General features: G+C 36.6%; 1 protein-coding gene across 3 annotated transcripts in view; it reads left to right on the top strand.

The window, feature by feature from the left end:
- hspa12a (heat shock protein 12A) overlaps window positions 1-26,198 on the top strand; it is a 169,444-nt gene that overhangs the window by 106,692 nt on the left and 36,554 nt on the right. For 2 of the 3 annotated variants that reach the window (XM_039737214.1, XM_039737207.1), the window contains exon 7: window positions 9,298-9,469. In XM_039737214.1, coding sequence (XP_039593148.1) covers window positions 9,298-9,469 — 172 coding nt within the window. Of the gene's footprint in view, window positions 1-9,297; window positions 9,470-16,487; window positions 16,551-26,198 lie in introns of all 3 variants that reach the window. The other variant, XM_039737197.1, reaches the window with a different exon arrangement.

Below are 26,198 nucleotides of genomic sequence, written 5' to 3'. Positions count from 1 at the left end.
TTGCCTAGCAGTCAGCTTCTTTTAAACCGGATAGAAACACTGAGAGAACATTTTTCTTGTAATTATACTGCCACAAAAATAAAAAAAAACACCTTCCTGGATGCAGACACACAGACAGAAAAATTAAGAAGCTATTGTAAAATCTGAAAGTTAATAGCTTTTGCTAAAACACTATTGGGCATGGATGTCATTCTGTCATTCATTTGTGGAGATTTCAGTTGTGAGCAGCAAACACTAATGTTTTAGTGAGAACTTGACGTGCTGCTCAACATAGATGTTCATTTTCTGTTTATCTAACATTTTTGTTATACTTAGGACTCCCAAACATATTAAAGTCATGAGGCTTTCTAAACGCAACATAAAGGAAGGGCTATAAACTAACCAAAGCCTTCCCAAAGAGACTCACCCCAAATCCAAATATCTTTAAAACTGCTAATTGTAGGCTTTCAGCATTGCAGACCCCCAACAAGGCGACCATGCTAAATAATTAAAAATGGATTAAAAATATAACAAAATCCCCATAAGAAAGGAGGGGTGAGCATAAACCCTTGGCTTATGCACAAATGAGAAACAAAAATCTTTATTATTAAGGGATTTATTAACAAAACAATTGACAAATACAAGGAAAATTACAAAAAAACCAAAAATAGACAAAAAGAGTTGTCTAAAAAAAATTCTGCAGCAAACATATCCAAGTCCACAATATATTAGAGTAAACCAGAGACTGAAGCATAATAAATCAAGATAATCCAAGTATGAAAAATAATAATTTAAAAATAACACTAAAACACTATAATAAAAAAAACATAATAAATTCCTAAAGTAACATTTTGAGATTTAAAGATTCATAAAGTTGCACTCTGATCTGCACTGCTATTTCTATGGAATTACAATTCACTTTGTGAAGGTTTGTTTCTTAACATTTGTAGGAATCCCAGTTTCTGAATTTAAATTAACAGCTGCTTCTTTAATTATAAACTTTCCATCGTTTTTCTCCTTCTAATGTGACCTTTTTTTTTTTTTTTGCTTCTTCATTAAAATTAAGGATTTATTTAACTTCTGACTTTTCAGTAAAAAAAAAAACCTATACTAGTTTTTTTTATCACTTTTGTATGCAAGTTATTATTTGTCCTGGGTTACATGTTATGCTAAATGGCCTATACTTAACAGTGTAAACCCACTCATTTAATATACAGAAAAATGTACTCTGTACTAGTTGCTGTTTCATTTTTAAATTATTCCTATGTAGTGGTTTCTGAAAATGCATGTTAACATGTTACTGTATGAAATGTAATCATACGTTTCTTTCAGCGCTCTTGGGTAAATGCTGTTTTTTTAATCTTGGAAACTCTCCATTCCCTGTAATCTCCAAATAGAATATTATTTAGCATTTAGAGAGTCTCATATTGCTCTTGAGTTAAAGGATTGCTTTTATGTGAATTTTTGAAAATGATCCCTTAAACCTTTTTCTATGTGCTTTATCAACCAGTGCTTTTTATGTGATAGCATTATTGATATGTTGTACTATGTAGAATAAGAGTAGGATCTTGTATATTCTGAATGTGAACACGAACGTAAGAGTTCATTTTGTATACACACAGCATTGTTTTCTTCAGGGAACTGAACCACACCCTGACTTGCAACTTCCGATTTTTGGCAGTAAACTGTTCAGAACTGGCCAACAGTCTACCAAAAGGGGTTTGTAGGCTAACTGCTAATATCTCCATAATAATAATAATAATAATAATAATAATAATAATAATAATAACAATAATTTTTTATTCATACATTACAATAATTCATACATTTACATAATTCATACATTTACATGCAATTCAAGGTGCATTCTATAGATTAATCAATGAAAACAATAAAAGACATACCATAGTTACCATTATGATTGATTAATATTGTGATCATTTCTAATAAATTTAAGTAAACTAAATAGAAAATCAACCTGGGCATTGTTAAAGAAAATATAAACACTAAAGTGCAAAACATACCTTCACTCTTATTACAAAAAGGTTGATATGTTTTTGCTTTAAGTTTTAAGGATACTTGTAGTGTGTGTGTTTATTTTTCAAATTGTAAGTTGTTTCACAATACATTTAAGAGGTTAACTGCATCCTGCCAGGCCTAGTGGTACTGTATACATTTCTAAAATCCACAAACGTTTTTATAGTATCGTAATTTTCAGCACATACACAATAGTATGCTTATATTTGCATCAATATTGGCAAAAGAACAACTTCAAATGACATATCTCTAAGTGAGTAGCAGCACCTCTTCAGCATTTCCTGACCAATGAGAAGTGTCTTGTGCAGGGGTTCCCACACTTTTTCGGCTTGCGAGCAGGTCGAAATGATCTACCCACATTAAAATGATATATATATATATATATATATATATATATATATATATATATATATATATATATATATATATATATATATATATATATATATACAGTATATACCAAAAGTATTCGGCCCCCTTGAACTTTTCCACATTTTGTCACATTACAGCCACAAACATGAATCAATTTTATTGGAATTCCACGTGAAAGACTAATACAAAGTGGTGTACACGTGAGAAGTGGAACAAAAATCATACATGATTCCAAACATTTTTTACAAATAAATAACTGAAAAGTGGAGTGTGCGTAATTATTCAGCCCCTTGAGTCAATACTTTGCAGAACCACCTTTTGCTGCAATTACAGCTGCCAGTCTTTTAGGGTATGTCTCTACCAGCTTTGCACATCTAGAGACTGAAATCCTTGCCCATTCTTCTTTGCAAAACAGCTCCAGCTCAGTCAGATTAGATGGACAGCGTTTGTGAACAGCAGTTTTCAGATCTTGCCACAGATTCTCGATTGGATTGAGACCTGGACTTTGACTGGGCCATTCTAACACATGGAAATGTTTTGTTTTAAACCATTCCATTGTTGCCCTTGCTTTATGTTTAGGGTCGTTGTCCAGCTGGAAGGTGAACCTCCGCCCCAGTCTCAAGTCTTTTGCAGACTCCAAGAGGTTTTCTTCCAAGATTGCCCTGTATTTGGCTCCATCCATCTTCCCATCAACTCTGACCAGCTTCCCTGTCCCTGCTGAAGAGAAGCACCCCCAGAGCATGATGCTGCCACCACCATATTTGACAGTGGGGATGGTGTGTTCAGAGTGATGTGCAGCGTTAGTTTTCCGCCACACATAGCGTTTTGCATTTTGGCCAAAAAGTTCCATTTTGGTCTCATCTGACCAGAGCACCTTCTTCCACATGTGTGCTGTGTCCCCCACATGGCTTGTGGCAAACTGCAAACGGGACTACTTATGGTTTTCTGTTAACAATGGCTTTCTTCTTGCCACTCTTCCATAAAGGCCAACTTTGTGCAGTGCACGACTAATAGTTGTCCTATGGACAGATTCCCCGACCTGAGCTGTAGATCTCTGCAGCTCGTCCATAGTCACCATGGGCCTCTTGGCTGCATTTCTGATCAGCGCTCTCCTTGTTTGGCCTGTGAGTTTAGGTGGACGGCCTTGTCTTGGTAGGTTTACAGTTGTGCCATACTCCCATTTCTGAATGATCGCTTGAACAGTGCTCCGTGGGATGTTCAAGGCTTTGGAAATCTTTTTGTAGCCTAAGCCTGCTTTAAATTTCTCAATAACTTTATACCTGACCTGTCTGTTGTGTTCTTTGGACTTCATGGTGTTGTTGCTCCCAATATTCTCTTAGACAACCTCTGAGGCTGTCACAGAGCAGCTGTATTTGTACTGACATTAGATTACACACAGGTGCACTCTATTTAGTCATTAGCACTCATCAGGCAATGTCTATGGGCAACTGACTGCACTCATACCAAAGGGGGCTGAATAATTACGCACACCCACTTTGCAGTTATTTATTTGTAAAAAATGTTTGGAATCATGTATGATTTTCGTTCCACTTCTCAAGTGTACACCACTTTGTATTGGTCTTTCACGTGGAATTCCAATGAAATTGATTCATGTTTGTGGCTGTAATGTGACAAAATGTGGAAAAGTTCAAGGGGGCCCGAATACTTTTGCAAGCCACTGTATGTATACTGTATGTGTGTGTGTATATATATATATATATATATATATATATATATATATATATATATACTAGCAAAATACCTTACTGCCTTAAAATTTTTATTAAGAAGAAAATTAAACCTTTTAAAACTGAGGGAAAATATACCAATAATTATTTGTTAAGGATCTCTTTGTATACCACATTGTGAGTTCGGCCCTCCGGTTGTAATATGACCAAGCTGTGCTGAGCTTACTCTTGAACATGCAACGTACAGTTGGCAATGTAAACAGTAATCTTGTTTCAAATATCACAGTTTGGATTGCTGCTGTCATAATCTGTTTGAGTTTCATGGTTTGTTTCAATTACAACAGTATTTGTAGGACTTGTGTTGAAGAGACATTTGGCATCTGTCAAGCGCTGTAAGTATACAACCGGTTTCATCGATAACTTCACATCCAGCTTTTGAGAGTTTAAACATTCATAAACATCAAAGTGTCCATTACTGAAATTGTCACCTGTCAATCTAAGTTGTTTAAGAGGCATTGGCGATTGTCGAAAGGTGTAAAATATTTGGCCATTTCGGTACACTTGAAAGCAACAACCGAACAATTCAGCGGCAGCCATCAACTCATCTCAACTGATAGTGCTCCTGTTTAGTATAATTATTTCCTGTACCGTCATCAGTCCACACTTTGAACCTGTCCCAGTCATTCAATACATAAGACACAATGTTCCTCCGGATATCAAGAGCGAGGCTGATATGGCCGTGCAATATGTAACAAAGAGAATGGAAAAGGTAGGTGCCATCTCCGGGCATGGAAACCACTCTGTAAGTGACAGTTCTTTAAACGATGGTGATCACCTCGATAGACATTTTAATGTGGGTACGGTTGGAATGATAAAGGAAATGGGTACCTGAACAATGTAAAGTAAGTCTAAAATACCTACACAATAACTATAATCGTAATAAATGAACAATAAAACAGCGGAGAAGCCGTGGATTAAATAAAAAGGCTGTAGTTATCAGCAGGGAGACGTGAATCCCGTGGCGAAGCAAGGAAGGGAATGTAGAGACTGGAGCGACGGATGGCCTTATATAGGCAGGCAGCCAACAACGTGGGAGGCGTTGGGATGCGGGGACCCAACGCCGCCTCACACGGTGACCGAGCTGCAGGCTATGGACATATATATGTGCGTAAGTAGGATTCAGTTAGCGTTGGGAACCCGCGTACCAAATTTCTTGAAGATAGGCCCATAAGTAACAAAGACCGTTGAAAAGTTCAATATGGCGGCTGACAGTGGCATCATACCACCGAAATAAGTATGTACATTGGTTTCGGTTAGCGCAGGGAAGCCACCTACCAAATTTCGTGAAGATGGGGCCATGAATAAGAAAGTTCACATGGCGAACGTTGTCAACCATTATGACTGTTACGCATAGAATTTCGAAATGAAACCTGCTTAACTTTTGTAAGTAAGCTGTAAAGAATGAGCCTGCCAAATTTCAGCCTTCTACCTACACGGGAAGTTGGAGAATTAGTGTTGAGTGAGTGAGGGCTTTGCCTTTTATTAGTATGTGTGTGTATATATATTTATATAATATATATACACACTGAGTATACTTTATACATAAAATACATGTTGTTGTACCTTGCATAACTGAATAACATTTATGGCACAATGATAATTCAATACATTTATGGTCACTACAGTATTTGGATTTAATAATCTTCATGTGGGAACAGGCTGACTCGCATAAATAAGTAGAGCCGGATAATGCAGTCAAGGAGCTTTTGAATTCAGCCGAGTGAAAAATGACAGCTGTCCGATTAACTGTGATTTTTAGTTCCCTCTCCTTTCTCTTTCTTAGATCACTTTTCGGAAGGATGTCAGTTTCGTAGTTTTTATGAACAGTTCGAAAGTGCCTTTCCACATTATCCTTCTTTGGAATAGCATTGATAGATTGACACATCAGACAAACACACTTCGATTGTGACAATATGAGAAATAAAATCCTCTTCCAATTCCACATCCAGCCCATACCCTCCCCAAACAAATTTTTTTAAAAATATTAGTCGATATAAATTGGAAGGCTCACTAGATCACAGCCGGAGTTTTGCAGTAGCTCGCGCGTTTGATCGTCGCGTCTTGGGATGACCAGTGTTTTAGAAGAAAAGAGATCTCAGACTGGCCGCCCTGTATGTCAATCAAGTGGCAAATGCCATAGGGAGGATATATGATAGACTAACATTTAAAAATAAATTTTTTGAATGCAACACAATCTACTTGCAGTACCTTTGTGATCTACTGGTCAATCGCAATCGACGCATTGGGCACCCCTGGTCTTGTGTATTATCCCATCTCAAGGTGTATATATAATATGTCATGTATAGGTATGGGCTAACTTGTATCCATAGCTTTTATATATGAGCATGTCAAAAAAGCATTTGCTGCTGGTTCAAAAATCAATTATAAACTGTGTTACTACCATTTAGAGACAAATCAAACTGTTCACATCCAAATATCTCAGTGTCATGTAAACATCTGCTCATTAGGAAATGAGGCAACAGTAGTTAGGGCTATGGAGTCTGAGTCAACAGTATTTTTTGGCAGAGCCAGAGTTGGAAATTCTTATCAGACTCTGACTGCAGCACTTGTGTCTCAAGTGCTTTCATAAGTAGGCCTGCAGCTCCAATTATGACATCTGTTGGTTTTCAGCGGCTGAGTTACTAATGAAACACACAGATACTACAACTGTAAATGTGATTTAGTTTAATGTCATTCCTTTACAAGAAAGATGACACCTGTACCAAACTGGATGGAAGTGGCTACAACAGTTATGTGGGGAATGCTGTATAATTTGAGCTATGCAGAGCAAGCTAGACTTGTAAATAATGTTATAGAACTTTGAGTACTAAAGTTAACAGCCTTGAATGACCGTACAGCTGCAGGGTGTACATTTGTTATATATATATTCACATTATAGCTTTCTTTTTTTAAACCTGTTAGTAATTAATAATAATAGAATAATAATAGTAATAATAATAATAAAAAATAATGATGATGATTATTATTTATATAGCATCTCTCCCATACTTAAATTACCTGACAAATATCCAAAAGGGTACAGTGCACAATCCGTACCTAATAAACTATGTTCACCAGACCAAACCCCACTCCCATAAATATTTAAAAGGGCATCTGCCATATTGCACTGTCCTGTCAACAATGTATTTAGCAAGTTACACAAAGCCTTTACCAGCTCTAACAATGTGCTAGTTAGCTTTTGAGCCAAATTGTGCAAGTGAAAGAGGCAATCTAGGGGAACCATCAAATACCGTAATTCTGCAATTAATTATGAATTCTTCTTGTCAGTTGCTATCGTAATGACCTATTTTATGATCAGAAAGATTAGCATCAGAGCAGTAAATAAGTACTGAAATGTTATAGAATAGTTTGGAAAACTTGGTTCCTAGGGTGCAAAGCCCACTGATGCTCACATCCAAATTGTTATAATGGATTTTGTTCATATTCAAAGCAATAACATTTTTACTGGAGTTTTATTGAAAATTCTAGGCAACTTGTCATGCCACATTTCTCAGTGCTGATTGGCAAGTGAAAAGGTCCCATAACCACAACTTTTACATTGAGTCCTATAGAATTCCCAGTCCCAATGCACATCTCCATTTTCTAACACCCTCGTTTGCCATATTCTTTATGAAGTGAGGGTCAATGTCGTCTTTTCCAATACTATAAAATGAATAATTACAAACCAATCGGAATTTGGAGGTTTTTAGAACTCTGTTGAAAAAAAAACAAATTTATGTGTAGCCACTCTACAAAAACAGCCTTAACTTATTCAGAAAATATCTCTTGAGTGTGGGAAGTGATTGTCATTATGATTTTAGGTACTGCAAAGGTCTGAGAATTTAGTTGGACTGCCAGACATAGTTCTTAATTGGTTTAATTATTAATTTTCAAACTGTTTTTACATTCATAAATCTGATGATGGTACTCCCTGTTTCCTTTTAGCAGTTAAGTATGGGGTCTCCTTGGGCTCAGTGTTAGAACCATTTCCTCTGTACACAGCACATTACGCTTTGCAGTTGTAATTTTATAACAATGCACTTTGCACATTTCCACACTATACTGTATATGATCTGTATCCAGTGTAGAAATGTTACAATGTTAAAGCAGTTAATATGCAGGATAAAGAAAACCTTGTGCATTCTCAACCCCAGTGTTGTTGCCATACTTTTACTAAGGCGTTCTCCCGTGTAGCTTGAACTTTTCAATTCATCATTTCATGAATCACGTTAATCATTTTTATATTGTATGATTTAGCAGCTTGCTCATTAAACACAAATTAAATTGGAAATCTATTTGTATTCACTTGCGTTTCTGCTTTCAGTATTGAGTGTTTGATGTTGAGATAGCATTTAACATTTTCCTTTGGTGGTTGTACTGTAAAACAATATATTGAAAGATCTTCATTTTGTGCAATTTATTTTTTAATTGTACTATTCAGCTGGTATTTTATCATCCTTAGTGTTGGTAAATGGCTAAACGCTGTGTGGAGTTTGTCTCATTCCTCTGCCACCCTCAACACAACACTGCTGATGCCATTCTGATCATTCACTGCTTCTTCCATGCAGCTCCAATGATCTTTTTCTACTTCATCTCCTGCCTGCACCATCACAGTTCATATAGCATTCTGTTCTGAGTACAAGACAAGAGCGGCCAGTCTTCAGCTGTTCAAAGCACTGCTGAGGTCTCTTCTGCAATATCGTATCCAATTTTCGTTTCTGTATAACAAAAAATGAGATAATCGTGCTTGGGAAAATCTATTGAAGTAATATTAAACTTAGTACAGATAACATCAATGACACAAGGATAAATCTCTTTTTAGTTTAATCAAATGAAAAAGTGACATTAGAGATGAGATTTAAATTTTGAGTAGAACTGGTAATGTGGATGCTGGATGTTGCGACATAACTGGTATAGATAAACTGCTTGGAATAAAAACTAACACCAATGGGGTATCCCAAGAACAAACTGGAACAGAGGTGAGAAAGAGGTTCAGGTTAGTTTGTCAGGTAAGTACTGGATGGGTGTCTACTGCGGCTTGTGAAGGATGAGTCCTTCCGTTTTGTTTTCTGACTTGCTTCTGATCACAAATTTGGTTTTGCTTTTTCTCTTATTTTAACCTAATTATATATATATATATTTTGTTTGTTTTCAAAACTAGTCTGGCCTTGTCAATCCTGAGAATCCTGAGCAGCTGATTATTGCTCTAGAGCCAGAGGCAGCCTCTATCTACTGCCGGAAGCTACGTCTTCACCAGATGATTGACTTAAGTAACAAGATGGCAGTGAATGGCATTAGCCCTGCAGAGACTGTTGCCTCCGGAATGACTCAGGGTAAGACCAAAACCCTCCCCTCTCCCATTTATAATAAAAATTTCTCATAAAATAAGGAAGCACATTTCAGTCAATACTGTGCAGACATTGATTTTTTTTTTAGCCGGTCTTCTATATCAAGGTTGCTGGAAGAACGAAAATAAATACTTACTAATGTTTGTTGCATGCATCTTCTTGTATTAAAAACTGCACTGGTCCATCCCTTTGAGGGAAAGGGACTACAATGACATCTGGAATGTCTAGGCCTATGAGCTTCAGTGATGGAAGTCATTTGTTTTTTATTTTGTACTATTCACAATATAAATTACTTTGTAATATAATGCCTTTTAGCGTGAAAACGTTGAACATACTAAATACTGTAAAATTATTACAACACTTAAATTTGTAAAAGCAGGCTCAGATTGTTGTATAAACTTAAAATAACCATAAAGTGCTTGTCTTGGAATATTTACTGTGTTGTGAAAGAATTATTTGTTGCCTTTCCGATTTTCTCTAATGCTGGTAATTTTTCACACTGAATGTTTTAGGGTCTCAAAATTTGGGCACTTGAGTTAGTAAGTAAACTTGCCTCAGTTATCTATATATCAAAGTTATCCAATACAAGTAATTTTCTCCTATTTAAGTAAACCAAGTTACAACAGTTAAATGACTAAACACTGCCAGACTTAGAGATAAACTTGTTCAATACAAGACTTAGTTTGATCCTTACCATCTGAATAAGGTTGTAAGCATAGTTATTCTAGTATATAATATCATAATAAACAGAAGAGATAAAAAAAGTTCATTATCGCTTATCCTTGAAATGTCTACAAAGCTGGTTCTGGAACTCTACCCGCAGTATGAGCTAACATCTCCAGACGATAAACACTTTGAACAGCACTGAATGTTCACAGAAGTGCTCGACCTGCCGAAATTACTCCTAAGGCACAGTATACATTCATCCAGTAAGTTACAAAGTATCCAATAAAATAAACTAAACAACTACAGGCATTATATGCCTCTGCATTGTCAGATTGGAGTTTGCATAATTCCAGAAACAGACACTGGACAAAAATAGTAGCATGAAGGAAGAAACATAGTGGAAACCACTGCTAATCAAGAATATAAATGTCTGTCTCTCAGAAAGCACCTGGATGATAACAAGGCCTTTTGGGAAAATGGGTTATGCACAGATAAGACAAAAGTAAAATGTTTTGGATGATATGGGTTCCATCATGTCTTACAGAAAGTAAATGCATCATTCCATCTTAAGAAAATCATAAAAATAATAAAATATGGTGATGGTAGTGGTATGTGGGAATTCTTTGCTGCCTGTATACCTGGACAATAACAACAAAATTTACTGTACTTCTATAGCACATTAGCTCAAAGTGCTTTATAAGATGTTAAAAAGGTAAAAGTAAAAAGAAAATAATTAAAAATAAATGAACATATGAATGAATAAATAGTAACTAAGAATTAATCAAGATACACTTACAGATAGATAAGTAACAGATAACGTAGATTAATTCATTCATTTTATAGATACATTTGCTAAATTCATTCTGTAACAGTAAGTCTGATGCTGTGGTCAGATGGCTGGAGAGGACACAAAAATAAAAACTCCAGTTGGTGAGATGCTGAAGAAGAATATTCTGAAATGGTTCCAAGTCCAAAAGACCACCTACTGGGATATTCTGCTGAACACATGGTTAAGTAGTTCACTATTGTTTTTAATGCTTCAACTTAGAAGATTTGATGCAGTGGATCTGATCAACAGCTGGAATATATACAACATCTCAGGAAGCTGAAGAGTACTTGAATCAGATATCAGTGGCACAAAACACCACGGCAGAAAACCGGAAAGGAAAATGGAGAATAATAGAGGTTGATAGTGATTGCAAATCCAACAAGTATATAGTAATCCATTCATAATCCATTTGAAGTAGAGCTAAAAAGCAGCTATGGAAAATCTTTTAGGATTTTTTTTTTATATAAATAATGTTCTATGGCTTTAGCCAGGCATATCTGCATTTGTAATGCATTACCAATTTTTGGTGTATAACATCAAAAGGCTGCCTCACCATTTATGCTCAGCTCATGGAATGATAAGCAAAACAGTGTTTGATGGTCTATGATACGACTGGACATATAGGGGGACAGGCACTTCAAAATATAAGCTGGAGCAAGATTATTCAGAGCTTTATATACCATTAATAGTATTTGAAAATCAATCCTAAAAGACACAAATAACCAGTGTACTGATGGCAAGACTGGTGAGAAATGCTCAGATTTTCTTTTACTGGTTAAGATTTTTGCTGCTGCATTCTAAATTAACTGGATCTGATTGATGTCTTTCTTAGGTAGGCCATTACAGTAATCGAGTCAAGTAAAAACAAACATGTGAATTAATTTTACAGCATTTTGCAGTGTTACAAAAGGTCTAACTTTTGCAGTGTTCTTTAAATGTAGAAATGAAGTCCTTGTGATATGCTTAATATGTGATTTAAAGTTTTTGTCCAAGTCCATAATAAGCTAACATAATAACCTCATTATTTTCTGCCTTGACCTTTACTGCCAAATTATCAAGTTTATTTTTAAGACTCATTGTAGTGGTATCTTTTCCAGTTTCCTAAAATCGAGCAGGTACTAAGATGGCAAGGTAGGATTCAGCCTGAGTCAAATAAGTGTATTTTAAAAAGGTTTAAATTTAACAAGGAACAAATCACAAAAATTCAGAAAAAAGTTATTACACACAAAATAAAAGGTTAAAAGGGGAAAAAGGTTTCTTCTTCTGTTTCATTACAATCTTAGCTTTCACATGTTAAACTTCAGTTACTTAAAGGTAACTTAAAAGGTGTGTTATTTCTCTATGACAAAATTACGTAGGCATCACTTCAATACATTCAGTATGGTATGAAACTGTTTGCCTTACCAACTGCAAGGAAGATCATAAACGAAACTTGTCTGTAGTTAGAATGACAAGAAATAATTAGAATATTCCATTTACAGTTTAGCTTGTAGGGGTTATAATAGAACCTCTCATTGACTAATAATAATACATTTTATTTATCTAGCACCTTTCCCATGCTCAAAGCACTTATACACTAATATATAGGCAAACAGTTTAATATAACTAAGAAATTTAACATAACTTAACAAGTGGCCCTTACACTCACTTTTTTCATTTCTGCTAACAAGCTAGGTTGCATATATAATCTGACCTAATGAGAGCATGTAGATTAAAGGTAACAGTTGGCCCAGAATAGATCCTTGAAGTGAACCCTATACCATTTCATGGATACCTGAACTACAATAACCACAGCTAACAAAGAATTATTATATTAAACCCTATACCATTTCATGGATACCTGAACTACAATAACCACAGCTAACAAAGAATTGTTTTCTAAGACTGAAACCAATTTTAAGCAGTACCAGAGAGACCTACTCATTGGCTAACGCAATTAATTAGAACACTGTGTTCTGTGGGGTCAAATACTGTTCTTCAACATCTTGACATAAGTTAAGAAACTATGAATTTTCAGCTGCACTGGAAAATATATACTGTACCATGATTGGCCAGTCATCTGTCTATAAGCTGAGGTTCAAGCATAGACAGTCAATTCATTAAGACGATGATCCAAAGCACAAAAGCAGATTCACATCTGAACGGCTTAGAAGACCTAAACCAAACAAAGCTGCTGTGCCACGAACTGAAATAAGTAAAGTGTCATAAGATCTACATATGATTCTGAATTAAAAGTAGTTGAGCATGGAAGTGTGAGCTAAAATTCCATCTGAGTGATACAGAAGACTGACACTAAGTTAGTGCTGTTGCAGTAATAACTATAACTAAAATCAGTTATCTGTATATTAGGAGTGACAGGGATTTGCTTTTTAACAAAGTTTCAAATGGTATTGAACAGCTTAGCTCATTCAATAAATAAAATAACAAAAAAAGAGTTCACCCCTCTTATTATAATTTTCTGAAGACCTAAAAACATTCAGTGTCAAAAATGTACAAAATAAAAGAAATAAAAAAATGGGCTTTTTCTCCGCATTTTGCATTCATTCTGCATCCACACACATGCAGACATTAACAGGGTTGAAAGTTTTTAACTTAGTTGGGCACTTAAGACAACTGAAGCTAAACATTCTTATGTAAGAGAGTTGTTTTCCGTAATAATATAGTTCAACTTATAGTAGGAGCACAGATAATACTGTACTAAAGAGTTCAGTTATATTTTCTTTGTTGTTTTTAGCAACTTTAATAACTCAGCCCAACTGTGTAGATATCTAAACATGAAAAATGACATTTGTAGCCGTATCCCTTTTTGTATTTCAGCTTCAGTTTTTACAGCCTAATTATACAACAATGAATAATTTGTTTATGTATATATGTATTTATTTGCCTAATATGTTTCATTCTGTTTGGTCCTTTGTTGAGCAACTGCAAGCACGCAGGAAGCTGGTCTAGACAGTAAAGTTCAAAATGTGCCACAATGCACCATATCCAGTGCTATATTTAATATATTAGTTCTGTTTTAAAGATAGTCACAAGTGTTTCCTGCACAACCCTTAAATATACTTGAGAGTAACATAATTGAACTCAGAGTTACTATCATTACCATACAGCTAATGTGCTTCACATTTGTCTGTGGTTGTGCTTTGTATTTAATTTTTCAGATGAATTGTATATAGAAGTTAATAATAATTAACCGCCACGGTTAATTGTTTTGCAATTATATATCTGTGAGCCATACAATAGAGTGAATCACATTTTACAATTAGGTCCATACATATTTGGACAGAGACAACCTTTTTCTAATTTTGGTTCTGTACATTACCACAATTAATTTTAAATGAAACAACTCAGATGCAGTTGAAGTGCAGACTCTCAGCTTTAATTCAGTGGGGTGAACAAAAAGATTGAATAAAAATGTGAGGGAACTGAAGTATTTTTTTTAGCACAATCCCTTTATTTCAGGGACTCAAAAGCAATTGGACAAATTAAATAACTGGAAAAAAAATGTTCATTTCTAATAGTTGGTTGAAAACCTTTGCTGGCAATGACAGCCTGAAGCCTTGAACTCATGGACATCACCAGATGCTGGGTTTCCTCCTTTTTAATGCTCTGCCAGGCCTTTACTGCATCGGCTTTCAGTTGCTGTTTGTTTGTAGGCCTTTCTATCTGAAGTTTAGTCTTAAACAAGTGAAATGCATACTCAACTGGGTTAAGATCAGGTGACTGACTTGGCCATTCAAGAATTTTCCTCTTCTTTGCTTTAGTAAACTCCTGGGTTGCTTTGGCTGTATGTTTTGGGTCATTGTCCATCTTTATCATGAAACGCCGCCCAATCAGTTTGACTGCATTTAGCTGGATTTGAGCAGACAGTATGTCTCTGAACACCTCAGAATTCATTCGGCTGCTTCTGTCCTGTGTCGCATCATCAATTAACACTAGTGTCCCAGTGCCACTGGCAGCCATGCACGCCCAAGCTATCACACTGCCTGACTCCACCGTGTTTTACAGGTGATGTGGTATGCTTTGGATAATGAGCTGTTCCACGCCTTCTCCATACTTATTTCTTGCTATCATTCTGGTAGAGATTGATCTTGGTTTCATCTGTCCAAAGAATGTTTTTCCAGAACTGTGCTGGCTTTTTTTAGATGTTCTTTAGCAAAGTCCAATCTAGCCTTTCTATTCTTGAGGCTTATTAGTGGCTTGCACATTGCAGTGCACCCTCTGTATTTACTTTCATGCAGTCTTCTCTTTATGGTAGACTTGGTGTTGTGAAGGGGTTTCTCTTCACCATGGAAATGATTCTGTGATCATCCACCACTGTTGTCTTCCGTGGACGTCCAGGTCTTTTTGCGTTGCTGAGTTTACCAATGCTTGCTTTTTTTCTCAGGATGTACCAAATTGTAGATTTTGCCACACATAATATTGTAGTAATTTCTTGGAAGAGTTTTTTCTTTTTTCGCAGCTTAAGGATGGCTTCTTTCACCTGCATGGAGAGCCCTTTTGACCACATGTTGTCTGTTCACAGCAAAATCTTCCACATGCAAGCAGCACACCTTAAATTAACTCCAGGCCTTTTATCTGCTTAATTGATAAGAACATAACGACGGACTTGAACACACCTGCCCATGAAATAGCCTTTGAGTCAATTGTCCAATTACTTTTGAGCCCCTGAAATGAAGGGATTGTGTTAAAAAAATGTTTTAATTGCCTCACATTTTTATGCAATCGTTTTGTTCACCCCACAGAATTAAAGCTGAAAGTCTGCACTTCAACTGCATTTGACTTGTTTCATTTTAAATTCATTATGGTAATGTACAGAACCAAAATTAGAAAAAAGTTGTCTCTGTCCAAATATTTATGGACCTAACTGTATGTAGCATTTGTCTATGTGATTTGAATATTTTCTTCCATCTTTGGAGCTTCAGAGCCTTTGTACTGCACGTCCATTTTGCCAATGCTGTTTTTTTTTTGTTTGAAGGAATGGAGTGGACAAAATAATCTTTCAACAGCCTGCTTCAATTATAGGTGTTATTATTTAAACAAAAAAACATAACACTTTACTTGGTGTAAAGAGAACAGAAGGATGATTTTATGAAGAATTTCTCAACCTTCACTCTGAATCCTTGTCTTAAACCCTTTTTCTCTAATCTTAAATCCCCCTAAACCTAACCCCTTGCAACCTCTATCCATTCTATAAACCTGACCCTTTGCTTTCAGTTGGATTGCCATGGGATTGCGTTGCAGCCAAGACAATGATTTCCTTTTGAAGTCTAGATTGACAAACCCTTCTCAGGAATTTTTCCTTTGCTGTTGTCCAATTCGCACGGTTATGTCCTTTTTTTGACCGAGCCACAGTATGTAGTTGCATGTCATTTTTAAAGAACAAACAATTCTGCACGATCCTTCCACACTAACTTAAAACCCTTAACTGTTTGCATGTCTTGACTTTCCTGTTTATCTGATTTGTTTTGTGTGTTTTTTTTTTTGTATTCATAAAACCTCAACCTCCAGGTTCATCAGACTCGATTTTGTGCCTGCTATCTGAAGTCCAGAGTGCCACACAAGAGATGTCCTGTATGTCCTCTTGAGTAAACTTTGCTGACTGTCTCTTGGCTGGGGGTCAAGTGGGGGAGGGATGAGCTGCATTTTTGGCAGAAATTCAAACGTTGCCCATTTTTGGGCTGCTGCCCCTTCTTTAGACACTGTTTTTATTTTCTGTCTAGTCTCCGGCATCTGGAAATCACATATTTGCTGTTGCAGGATATCAAACATATCTCAGGGCCTACTGCTGTTTGATCTGCTTACTAAAAAGCATGGCTAAACATTTTTGCATTGCTGCAGAATGCATGTAACCTCCCCAATTCAAGCATTTGGCAGAAATGGCTTGCAAACTTTATACAGGAATATGATATCTCATCTACCATTTTTGACGGTTTGTACACTGCAGTAAATTGATATTCAGCATTCTGTTCGGGGTCTCGGTAACATTGACATATTAAGACATTGGGGAAATTGCTTAAGAAGTATAGTAGGTTGTGTCATACTTGATGATTCAACTTTTTCTTTTTTGTTTTCAATTTTTAATGATGTAGGGTGATATGTCTCCTTAATCGATCGCAAAGGTGCTGGGTCTGTATATTTCAGATCCATTCATCAATTTTTTAAACTGATTTTTTTTTCCAGGATAAGGTCATGGAGAACAGATTCCTACCCTATCATCAGCGGACACAAAGAAGCACACTTTGGAAGGGGGAATCTGTCCATTGCAGGGCACACTGTTAAACACATAAACACCAGACGATCTAAGAGTCTTAACTTACTCCTACTACTTAAATACTGGAAGAAAGCAAACATACATTATAAGCCTTATTTAGTTGATTGGTGCAGGTGTACAAGAATATTTTCCAGGTCATTGTATATGTTAGATTTATTGGCAGCATTTTTAAATTAAATGATAAGTTTGGTCTTTTTCAAGTCCAAACTTACTTCTTCACAAACATGCTATTATGCATTTGCCACGGGAAATTATGTACTAAAGTTAATCGCTTTCTAGAAATTAAAAAAAAATATCTTCCTGGCTCTGGTGCTTTACATTGTAGTCTATGGGGCACAGAAGAAAAGCTTAAAAACGTACTAGATACCATCCATTTTTCAAATCAGGACAGTTATCAAGTATTGATCCACGTCTTGCAATTACACACACTTGTAAAATAGTTTATACACGTCTTACACACATTTGTAAAATAGTTTATACATGTCATTTTTGAACATAAAAACACCAATATTATGAGATTTTGCCATTTTTAAACAGCAACAACAACATTTATTTATATAGCACATTTTCATACAAAAAGTAGCTCAAAGTGCTTTACATTATGAAGAAAAGAAAAATAAAACATAAAATAAGAAATTAAATAAGACAACATTAATTAATATAGAATAAGAGTAAGGTCCAATGGCCAGGGTGGACAGAAAAAAAAAAAAAACTCCAGACGGCTGGAGAAAAAAATAAAATCTGTAGGGATTCCAGACCATTAGACTGCCCAGTCCCCTCTGGGCATTCTACCTAACATAAATGAAACAGTCCTCTTTGGATTTAGGGTTCTCACGGAAGAGCTTGATGATGATGGTCACGTAGACTTCTGCCTTTTAATCCATCCATCATTGTTGGAGCATCATGATGCTTTGAGTAGGTGGTGGTGGACAAAGAAACCGGAAAAAGAAACAGAAGAGAGAGTAGGGGTCAGTATGGATTTTAGCGCCACCATGAATAGTTATTATGATGAATTGAACATACAGAGTATCAGGATTAAGTTAAAGTGTAGTTATGAAAAGGCCATGTTAAAGTAATGTGTTTTCAGTAGTGTTTTAAAGTGCTCCACCGTATCAGCCTGGCGAATTCCTATTGTAAGGCTATTCCTGATTTTAGGTGCATAGCAGCAGAAGGCCACCTCACCACTTCTGTTAAGTTTTGTTCTTGGAATTCTAAGGAGATACTCATTTGAGGATCTAAGGTTACGATTTGGAATATAAGGTGTCAGACATTCCGATATATGAGATGGGGCGAGATTATTTAAGGCTTTATAAACCATAAGTAGAATTTTAAAGTCAATCCTGAATGACACAGGTAACCAGTGTAGTGACAAAGACCAGCTGTGCATGATAACTTAGCTCTTAGTTTTTTGGCGCAACAGACTTGCATCCTCAGGGGCATGGTTTCCTCCCAACAGACCAAATAACAGTAAATATTTTTGGTGATTGGTTTTATTTTGATTTACTTCCTTATTTCAATAAGAATTTGCTCAGGCAAACAGTAAACGTATCCTTACCGTGAGAAAAGTAGTATCAGGAATCTATACTAATAAAATGCAAATCACTCACTCGCTCGCTCGCTCACTCACTCACTCGCTCGCTCATTCCATGTAGGTAGAAGGCTGAAATTTGGCAGGCTTATTCCTTACAGTTTAGTTACAAAAGTTAGAACGGCCATAACTGGAACCTACTTATGTACATATATACCGGCCATAGCCTGCAGCTTGGTCGCCGTGGGAGGCGGAGTTGCGTTCCTCATTATCACGCCTCCCACGTAATTGAGTGCCTGCCCATATAAGGCCGTCTGTCAGCGGCAATCCAATAAAAACACTCTGCCACTAAATATTCGCGGTTGAAGGACTGTTCTTATGCAGACGAAAATGAGATGGTCAGGGTGGTGTTTGGCACAAACTCAGCGAAACTGCGAGAGAAACTTTTAAGTGCCGGGTCTTAGCTAACATTAAATAAAGCCGTGGACATCGCACGAGATAGCACAAGCACAGCTGAGAACCTTTGATGCATGTACTCCGAGTGGCTCACGTGAACTGACTGTGAACGCAGTACGCAGAGAAAAAGCAACAGCTCCAAAGAGCGCTGAACAAAAAGTGCATTGCACAAATTGTGAAGGCAGCAAAAGAATATGAAGCGAGTGACGCATACAAGCATATTCATACGTGTAGCTACTGCGGAAACAAAGCACACGGTGGAAAAAGTCAATGTCCAGCTAAAGGAAGACAGTGTAAAAAAAACCCCTGCATGCAGTGTGTGATGTCTCAAATAAAGAGGAAGACTAGCTATTTATTAATGCAGTAAGAAAGGAATTGATGAATGAAACATGTTATCTTTACAACAGTTGACAAACATGGAATGTAACTTGAACACAAAACATCCTCCAAATACGAACCTGATTGAATGAAATAATGATAATCAAATCCTTGATGACAGCAACACTCATAACTGTGACAAAACAATTACATTGACAATCATGTTACGTTATTTTCAAAATGTTTCCTTTTCTTTTTCATTATTTTTTTAACACACTACTTCTCCTCTGCTAAGCGCGCGTATTTTGCTAGTGTGAGATAAAATGATTATTTCCAAATCCCTTTTGTTGTCACATGCATGCATTGGAAGCACAGATCAATACTTGACTATTGTCTTGGCTTGAAAACTGGACGTATTTGGTAAGTTTTTAAGCTTTACCTCTGTGCCCCACACCCTCCATTTTAAAGTACGAGAGTGGGCAAGATAATTTTTTTTTTATTTATCAAAGTGCTTAACATTGGAATAATGTTTTGCGTGACAAATGCATATATACGTTGATTGTGAAGAAATAACTTTGACTTAAAAATTACAGAACTTATCTTTTAAGAGAATAGGGTCTTTCATATTGTGATAAAGCACCACGATACCTTTGCTGACTGTCCAGATTTGTTTGTAAGTCGGCATTCTGTAAATTATGTTTCGTTGCTCATGTAGAGGATGCAGCTTTTTGCATTCTACCTTCAACAGGTCTACTGACACTAATTCATGAGTGTGCTAATAAGTTTAACAAAATAAATAGGTAATTAAAGAAAATACAAGTCCTTACCATGGTCATGCAGTTTCAAAACAGACAGTCTACTTATTAATAGACATGAATGCAACGTCAATAAACTTCAACAGCATCACAATCTGTGAGCTTTTCCAAGAAAACAGAAAATGATTGTTTTTACCAGTTATCCTTAATTTATTTTTGGATGGATTGTTTAACATATCTTGGGCTTACACACAGTTTTCCATTCTTCCCGTATTAATTTTACATAGCACACAATAACATCTTGAACCTGCTTAATTCAGTTCAATGACAGTATCTTGACAATATCCTGGCAGTATTGTGCACTTCGCAACAACCAACAGTCCATTATAGGTACAAATCATATACATACACTTAAACTCACTGTGTCACATCTTTGGTATTAGAGAGGAAAACCAACATACCTGGAGAAAAATCCACACAGACATAAGGAATATTCAAACCAGAAGATAACTGTGTGTAAAAACAAAAATGCTTAAAATCAATTTTTAGTAGACTGAAATACTTTCATTTAGTGTCATTTTAGGTGTAATGTAGTAACTTTTACTGGCTGTCTCCCGCGGCTCGGCCCGCGTAGTAGTGAAACAGGACAAACTTTAAAAAACAATAAACAAACAGGTATCGATAGCTAAATAGAGGCAAGGTACGCTCCAAAATGTGGCCAGAGGTAGACTGATTCTAACAGAGGCTGGCACGTGAGAGAGGAGGGCCCTGGCCGTCTCCCTACTCCTGATGTCACGCCCCCCTTCTCCTTGACCCACAGCCTCTGTCTCAGATTAGCGCTAATATATCGCTTCTGCATGTAACCTGTGATACTTGATTTGATGACAGAAGTCGCAAACACAACCGGAATTTTCAAGCAAATTATAGAAAGAAACCCGATCTAAATCCATTAAGTACTTCTCTCGTGAAAAGCAGACAGACAGACAGACGTTGAATTTTATATATATATATATATATATATATATATATATATATAGATATAGATATAGATATAGATATATATAGATAGATATAGATATATATAGATATAGATATAGATATATATAGATATAGATATATATATATATATATATAGATATTGGGATTTTATGTTTTATTGTAATATTTAATTGGAGTTCTTAAGATAAGATTGGCGCGGTATTAGTGCTTTGCCTTGCAGCACCACAAAACAAGTTTGAATCCCAGCCCAGTGTTTTATCGTGAAAATGTCTTTGAAAGGCACTTTATCCTCCAAAGATTATTTTTTATTATTGGACAAATTAATCATATAAATGCCTAAATTGTTAGCCTTGTACATCCTGCAGTGCTTACCACTGAAATCCTTAATATGGGTTTGCTGCCTCTGTAAAGGATTTTGTGCCAAACCTCTAATAAACCTGAATAATGTTTTGAGTTTGCTTAAGCCTCAGTTTTCCTTACTGCATGGACTGAACCACTGAATACCCTAACAAAGGCCAGGTCCTGCTCTTGCTGGAATCATATACATCTTTCTACTCCCAGTTCACTACCTTTGAAATGATTTTGAGCAGATATGCCTAAAAGAGACTGACTACCCTTGAAAGGCTTGCACTATAGAACTGCATTCCATGAGGCCCAACTCAATTTTTTGCAGCGCAGGACTAAAATTTAATTGTAGTGAGCGGACAGAGGTGAATCAGCTATAGCACAACGGTGGTAAGCGGGCAGTCCAACCGTTGATAAACATCCAAAAAAAATGATTGTTAATAAATTTCCTACAGTGCCCTTCATAATATTTAGGACAAAGAAACATTTTTCCTTGATTTACCCCTTTGCTCCACAGTTTAAAATTACAAATCAATTCAGATGCGATTAAAGTGCACATTGTAAACGTTAATTTAAAGATATTTATATACATTTCAGTCACATCATGTAGAAACAACAACACTTTTTCAGGGCACCATAATGTTTGGGACATAGCAATGGCAGGTATATTAAAGCAGTCATTTTTACTACTTTGTTGCATATCCCTGACACACAATGACTTCTTGAAGTCTGTGATTCATAGACATCAGCAGGTGCTGAGTATCTCCTCTGGCGCTGCTCTACCAAGCCTCTGTTGCAGCTGTCTTCAGCTCCTGCTTGTTTTGGGCGCATGTCTCTTAACTCGGGTGACTGACTTCACTGACAATTCAAAAATTATTCCACTTTTAGCTTTGACATACTCTTGTGTTGCCATTGCAGTATGTTTGTGATCATTATGTTGGTGTAGGATGAAGTGCTGTTCAATGAATTTGGAAGCATTTACTGGAGCTTGAACAGAATTCATTGTGTGACTGCTATCAGCAGTGACTGCTATCAGTGAAGTATGTCATTAGGCGACCATACATGCTCAAGACATAGCAGATCCCCCCAGCCCACTATGTTTAACAGATGAGTAGGTATGCTTTGGACAGTTCCTTTAGGTATCCACACTTGGCTCTTGCCCTCACTCTGATGCAGGTTCATCTTTTTCTTGTCTGTCCACAAGACCCTTTTTCCCGAATTCTGCAAGCTCTTTGAAATTCCCCATGGGATTAATATACATTTATCTAATCTAATCCAATTGAATCTGATCTTTTAGGTATAGAGTAAATTAAGGGAAAGCTGTGTCTTTATATTTTATCATCAATGTTCTATTCTATGTGGCTAAACTGTAAAATTACATACAGACTGAAGAGAACAAAAGGTATTTTATCTGTTATGTGGTGGTGTCTTCTAATGATACATTGAAGGCATTATCATGCTTTTACGGCATGTACACAGTATGATTGTTGGTTATTATACTGTGATGTTTCTTCTCCTTTCCTTTGTACCTGTATCCATTTACTTTTGTATGTCCAGTGTTTACCACTTGTTCTACTCTGCTGCAGTCACTTCACATCTTGCACATGTGTGTGAATTGTGCGTATTTAAGTGCTTGTCTTAGTGGCATTCACGCCAAAGCAGGCTTATCTACAGTTAGGTCCATAAATATTTGGACAGAGCTTTTTTCTAATTTTGGTTCTGTACATTACTACAGTGAATTTTAAATTAAACAACTCAGATGCAGTTGAAGTGCAGACTTTCAGCTTTAATTCAGTGGGTTGAACAAAAAGATTGCATAAAATTGTGAGGCAACTAATGCATTTATTTAACACAATCCCTTTATTTCAGGGGCTCAAAAGTAATTGGACAAATTAAATAACTGGAAATAAAATGTTCATTTCTAATACTTGGTTGAAAACCCTTTGCTGGCAATGACAGCCTGAAGTCTTGAACTTATAGACATCACCAGATGCTGGGTTTCCTCCTTTTTAATGCTCTTCCAGGCCTTTACTGCATCGGCTTTCAGTTGCTGTTTGTTTGTAGGCCTTTCTGTCTGAAGTTTAGTCTTCAACAAGTGAAATGCCTGCTCAATTGGGTTAAGATAAGGTGACAGACTTGGCAATTCAAGAATTTTCCACTTCTTTGCTTTAATAAACTCCTGGGTTGCTTTGGCTGTATGTTTTGGGTCATTATCCATTTGTGTCATGAAGCGCCCAATCAATTTGACTGCATTTAGCTGGATTTGAGCAGACAGTATGTCTCTGAACACCTCAGAATTCATTCGGCTGCTTCTGTCCTGTGTCACATCATCAATAAACACTAGTGTCCCAGTGCCACTGGCAGCCATGCACGCCCAAGCCATCACACTGCCTGACTCCACCGTGTTTTACAGATGATGTGGTATGCTTTGGATAATGAGCTGTTACATGCCTTCTCCATACTTTTTTCTTGCTATCATTCTGGTAGAGGTTGATCTTGGTTTCATCTGTCCAAAGAATGTTTTTCCAGAACTGTGCTGGCTTTTTTAGATGTTCTTTAGCAAAGTCCAATCTAGCCTTTCTATTCTTGAGGCTTATGAGTGGCTTGAACATTGCAGTGCACCCTCTGTATTTACTTTCATGCAGTCTTCTCTTTATGGTAGACTTGGATATCGATATGCCTACCCCCTGGAGAGTGTTGTTCACTTGGTTGGCTGTTATAAAGGGGTTTCTCTTCACCATGGAAATGATTCTGTGATCATCCATCACTGTTGTCTTCCGTGGATGTCCAGGTCTTTTTGCGTTGCTGAGTTTACCAGTGCTTGCTTTCTTTCTCAGGATGTACCAAACTGTAGATTTTGCCACTCGTAATGTTGTAGCAATTTCCCGGATGGGTTTTTTCTGTTTTCGCAGCTTAAGGATGGCTTCTTTCACCTGCATGGAGAGCTCCTTGGACCGCATGTTGTCTGTTCACAGCATAATCTTCCACATGCAAGCACCAAACCTTAAATCAACTCCAGGCCTTTTATCTGCTTAATTGATAATGACACGACGACAGACTTGCCCACACCTGCCCATGAAATAGCCTTTGAGTCAATTGTCCAATTACTTTTGAGCCCCTGAAATGAAGGGATTGTGTTAAAAAATGCTTTAGTTGCCTCACAATTTTATGCAGTCTTTTTGTTCAACCCACTGAATTAAACATGAAAGTCTGCACTTCAACTGCATCTGAGTTGTTCCATTTAAAATTCATTGTGGTAATGTACAGAATCAAAATTAGAAAAAAGTTGTCTCTGTCCAAATATTTATGGACCTAACTGTATTTGTCTATTAGCGTGACCAGATTTTGTTTTATTTAAAGAAGAGGATTGGGGGTAGAGATATAATTGGAACTTAACACATGCCTTCATATACAGTGGGGCTTTGTTAATTTTTCTAGTCAAACAATTCATTCATTTTAAACATCTCTTTTGTAAATTAAAAAAAAAAAAAAGAAACAACTCAACTCTAAAGTTGAAATAAAGACCTTTACACGTATCATTTATAGGAGAAGACCTTACAGGTTTTAAATATGAAATATAATGAGATAAGTGTCACCAAGTTGTCTGTCACTTCAGCTGAGATCTGTCATCCTTAACAGCAGTTTTGTGGTCTTCAGAGTGATTGTGAACTTTAAGTTGCACATACAAGCTTACCTGATTGCTCATTCTACTTCCTACAAGTTATGTTCTCATTGACAACATGGTCAGTATTTTTATTATTACAGTAATCCCTCGCTATATCGCGCTTCGACTTTCGCGGCTTCACTCTATCGCGGATTTTAAATGTAAGCACATCTAAATATATATCACGGATTTTTAAGCTGGTTCGCGCTTTCTGGACAATGGGTCTTTAATTTAGGTTACATGCTTCCTCAGTTTGATTGCCCAGTTGATTTCATGCAAGGGACGCTATTCGCGGATGGCTTAGAAGCTACCCAATCAGAGCATGTATTACATATTAACTAAAACTCCTCAATGCTATAAGATATGCTTCCCGAGTGGCACTTGTTTTGTTTGCTTCTCTCTTTCTCTCTCGCTCTCTCTGCCTGACGGAGGGGGTGTGAGCAGAGGGGGCTGTTTACACAGTGGCTGTTTGCCTAGAAGATAGGACGCTCCTCTACAAAATGCCGCTTTATCGGGTGCTTCTGTATACTTAAAAGCACGTATTGATTTTTGATTGTTTGCTTTTCTTAGCGCTCTCTCTGACATTATCTGCTCTTCATGGTGCTCCTTTGAAGATAAGATATGTTTGCATTCTTTTAATTGTGAGAAAGAACTGCCATCTCTGTCTTGTAATGAAGCACAGTTTAAACGTTTGACTAAAGGGTGTTATTTCATGTCTAGAGGGCTCTAATAATGTTAACAGTGTGGGAGAGTTTATAAGTGCTTAAAATATATAAAAATAACCATACAAACATATGGTTTCTACTTCGCGGAAATTCACTTATCGCGGCAGAGTCTGGAGCAGATTAACCGCGATAAACGAGGGTTGACTGTAATATTATTT

The sequence above is a fragment of the Polypterus senegalus genome, chromosome 1, assembly GCF_016835505.1.
Source record: "Polypterus senegalus isolate Bchr_013 chromosome 1, ASM1683550v1, whole genome shotgun sequence".
In the NCBI taxonomy this organism is placed as follows: domain Eukaryota; kingdom Metazoa; phylum Chordata; class Cladistia; order Polypteriformes; family Polypteridae; genus Polypterus; species Polypterus senegalus.
The sequence above is the reverse complement of the archived record's forward strand: the minus strand, read 5'-3'. Positions and strand labels throughout refer to the sequence as shown.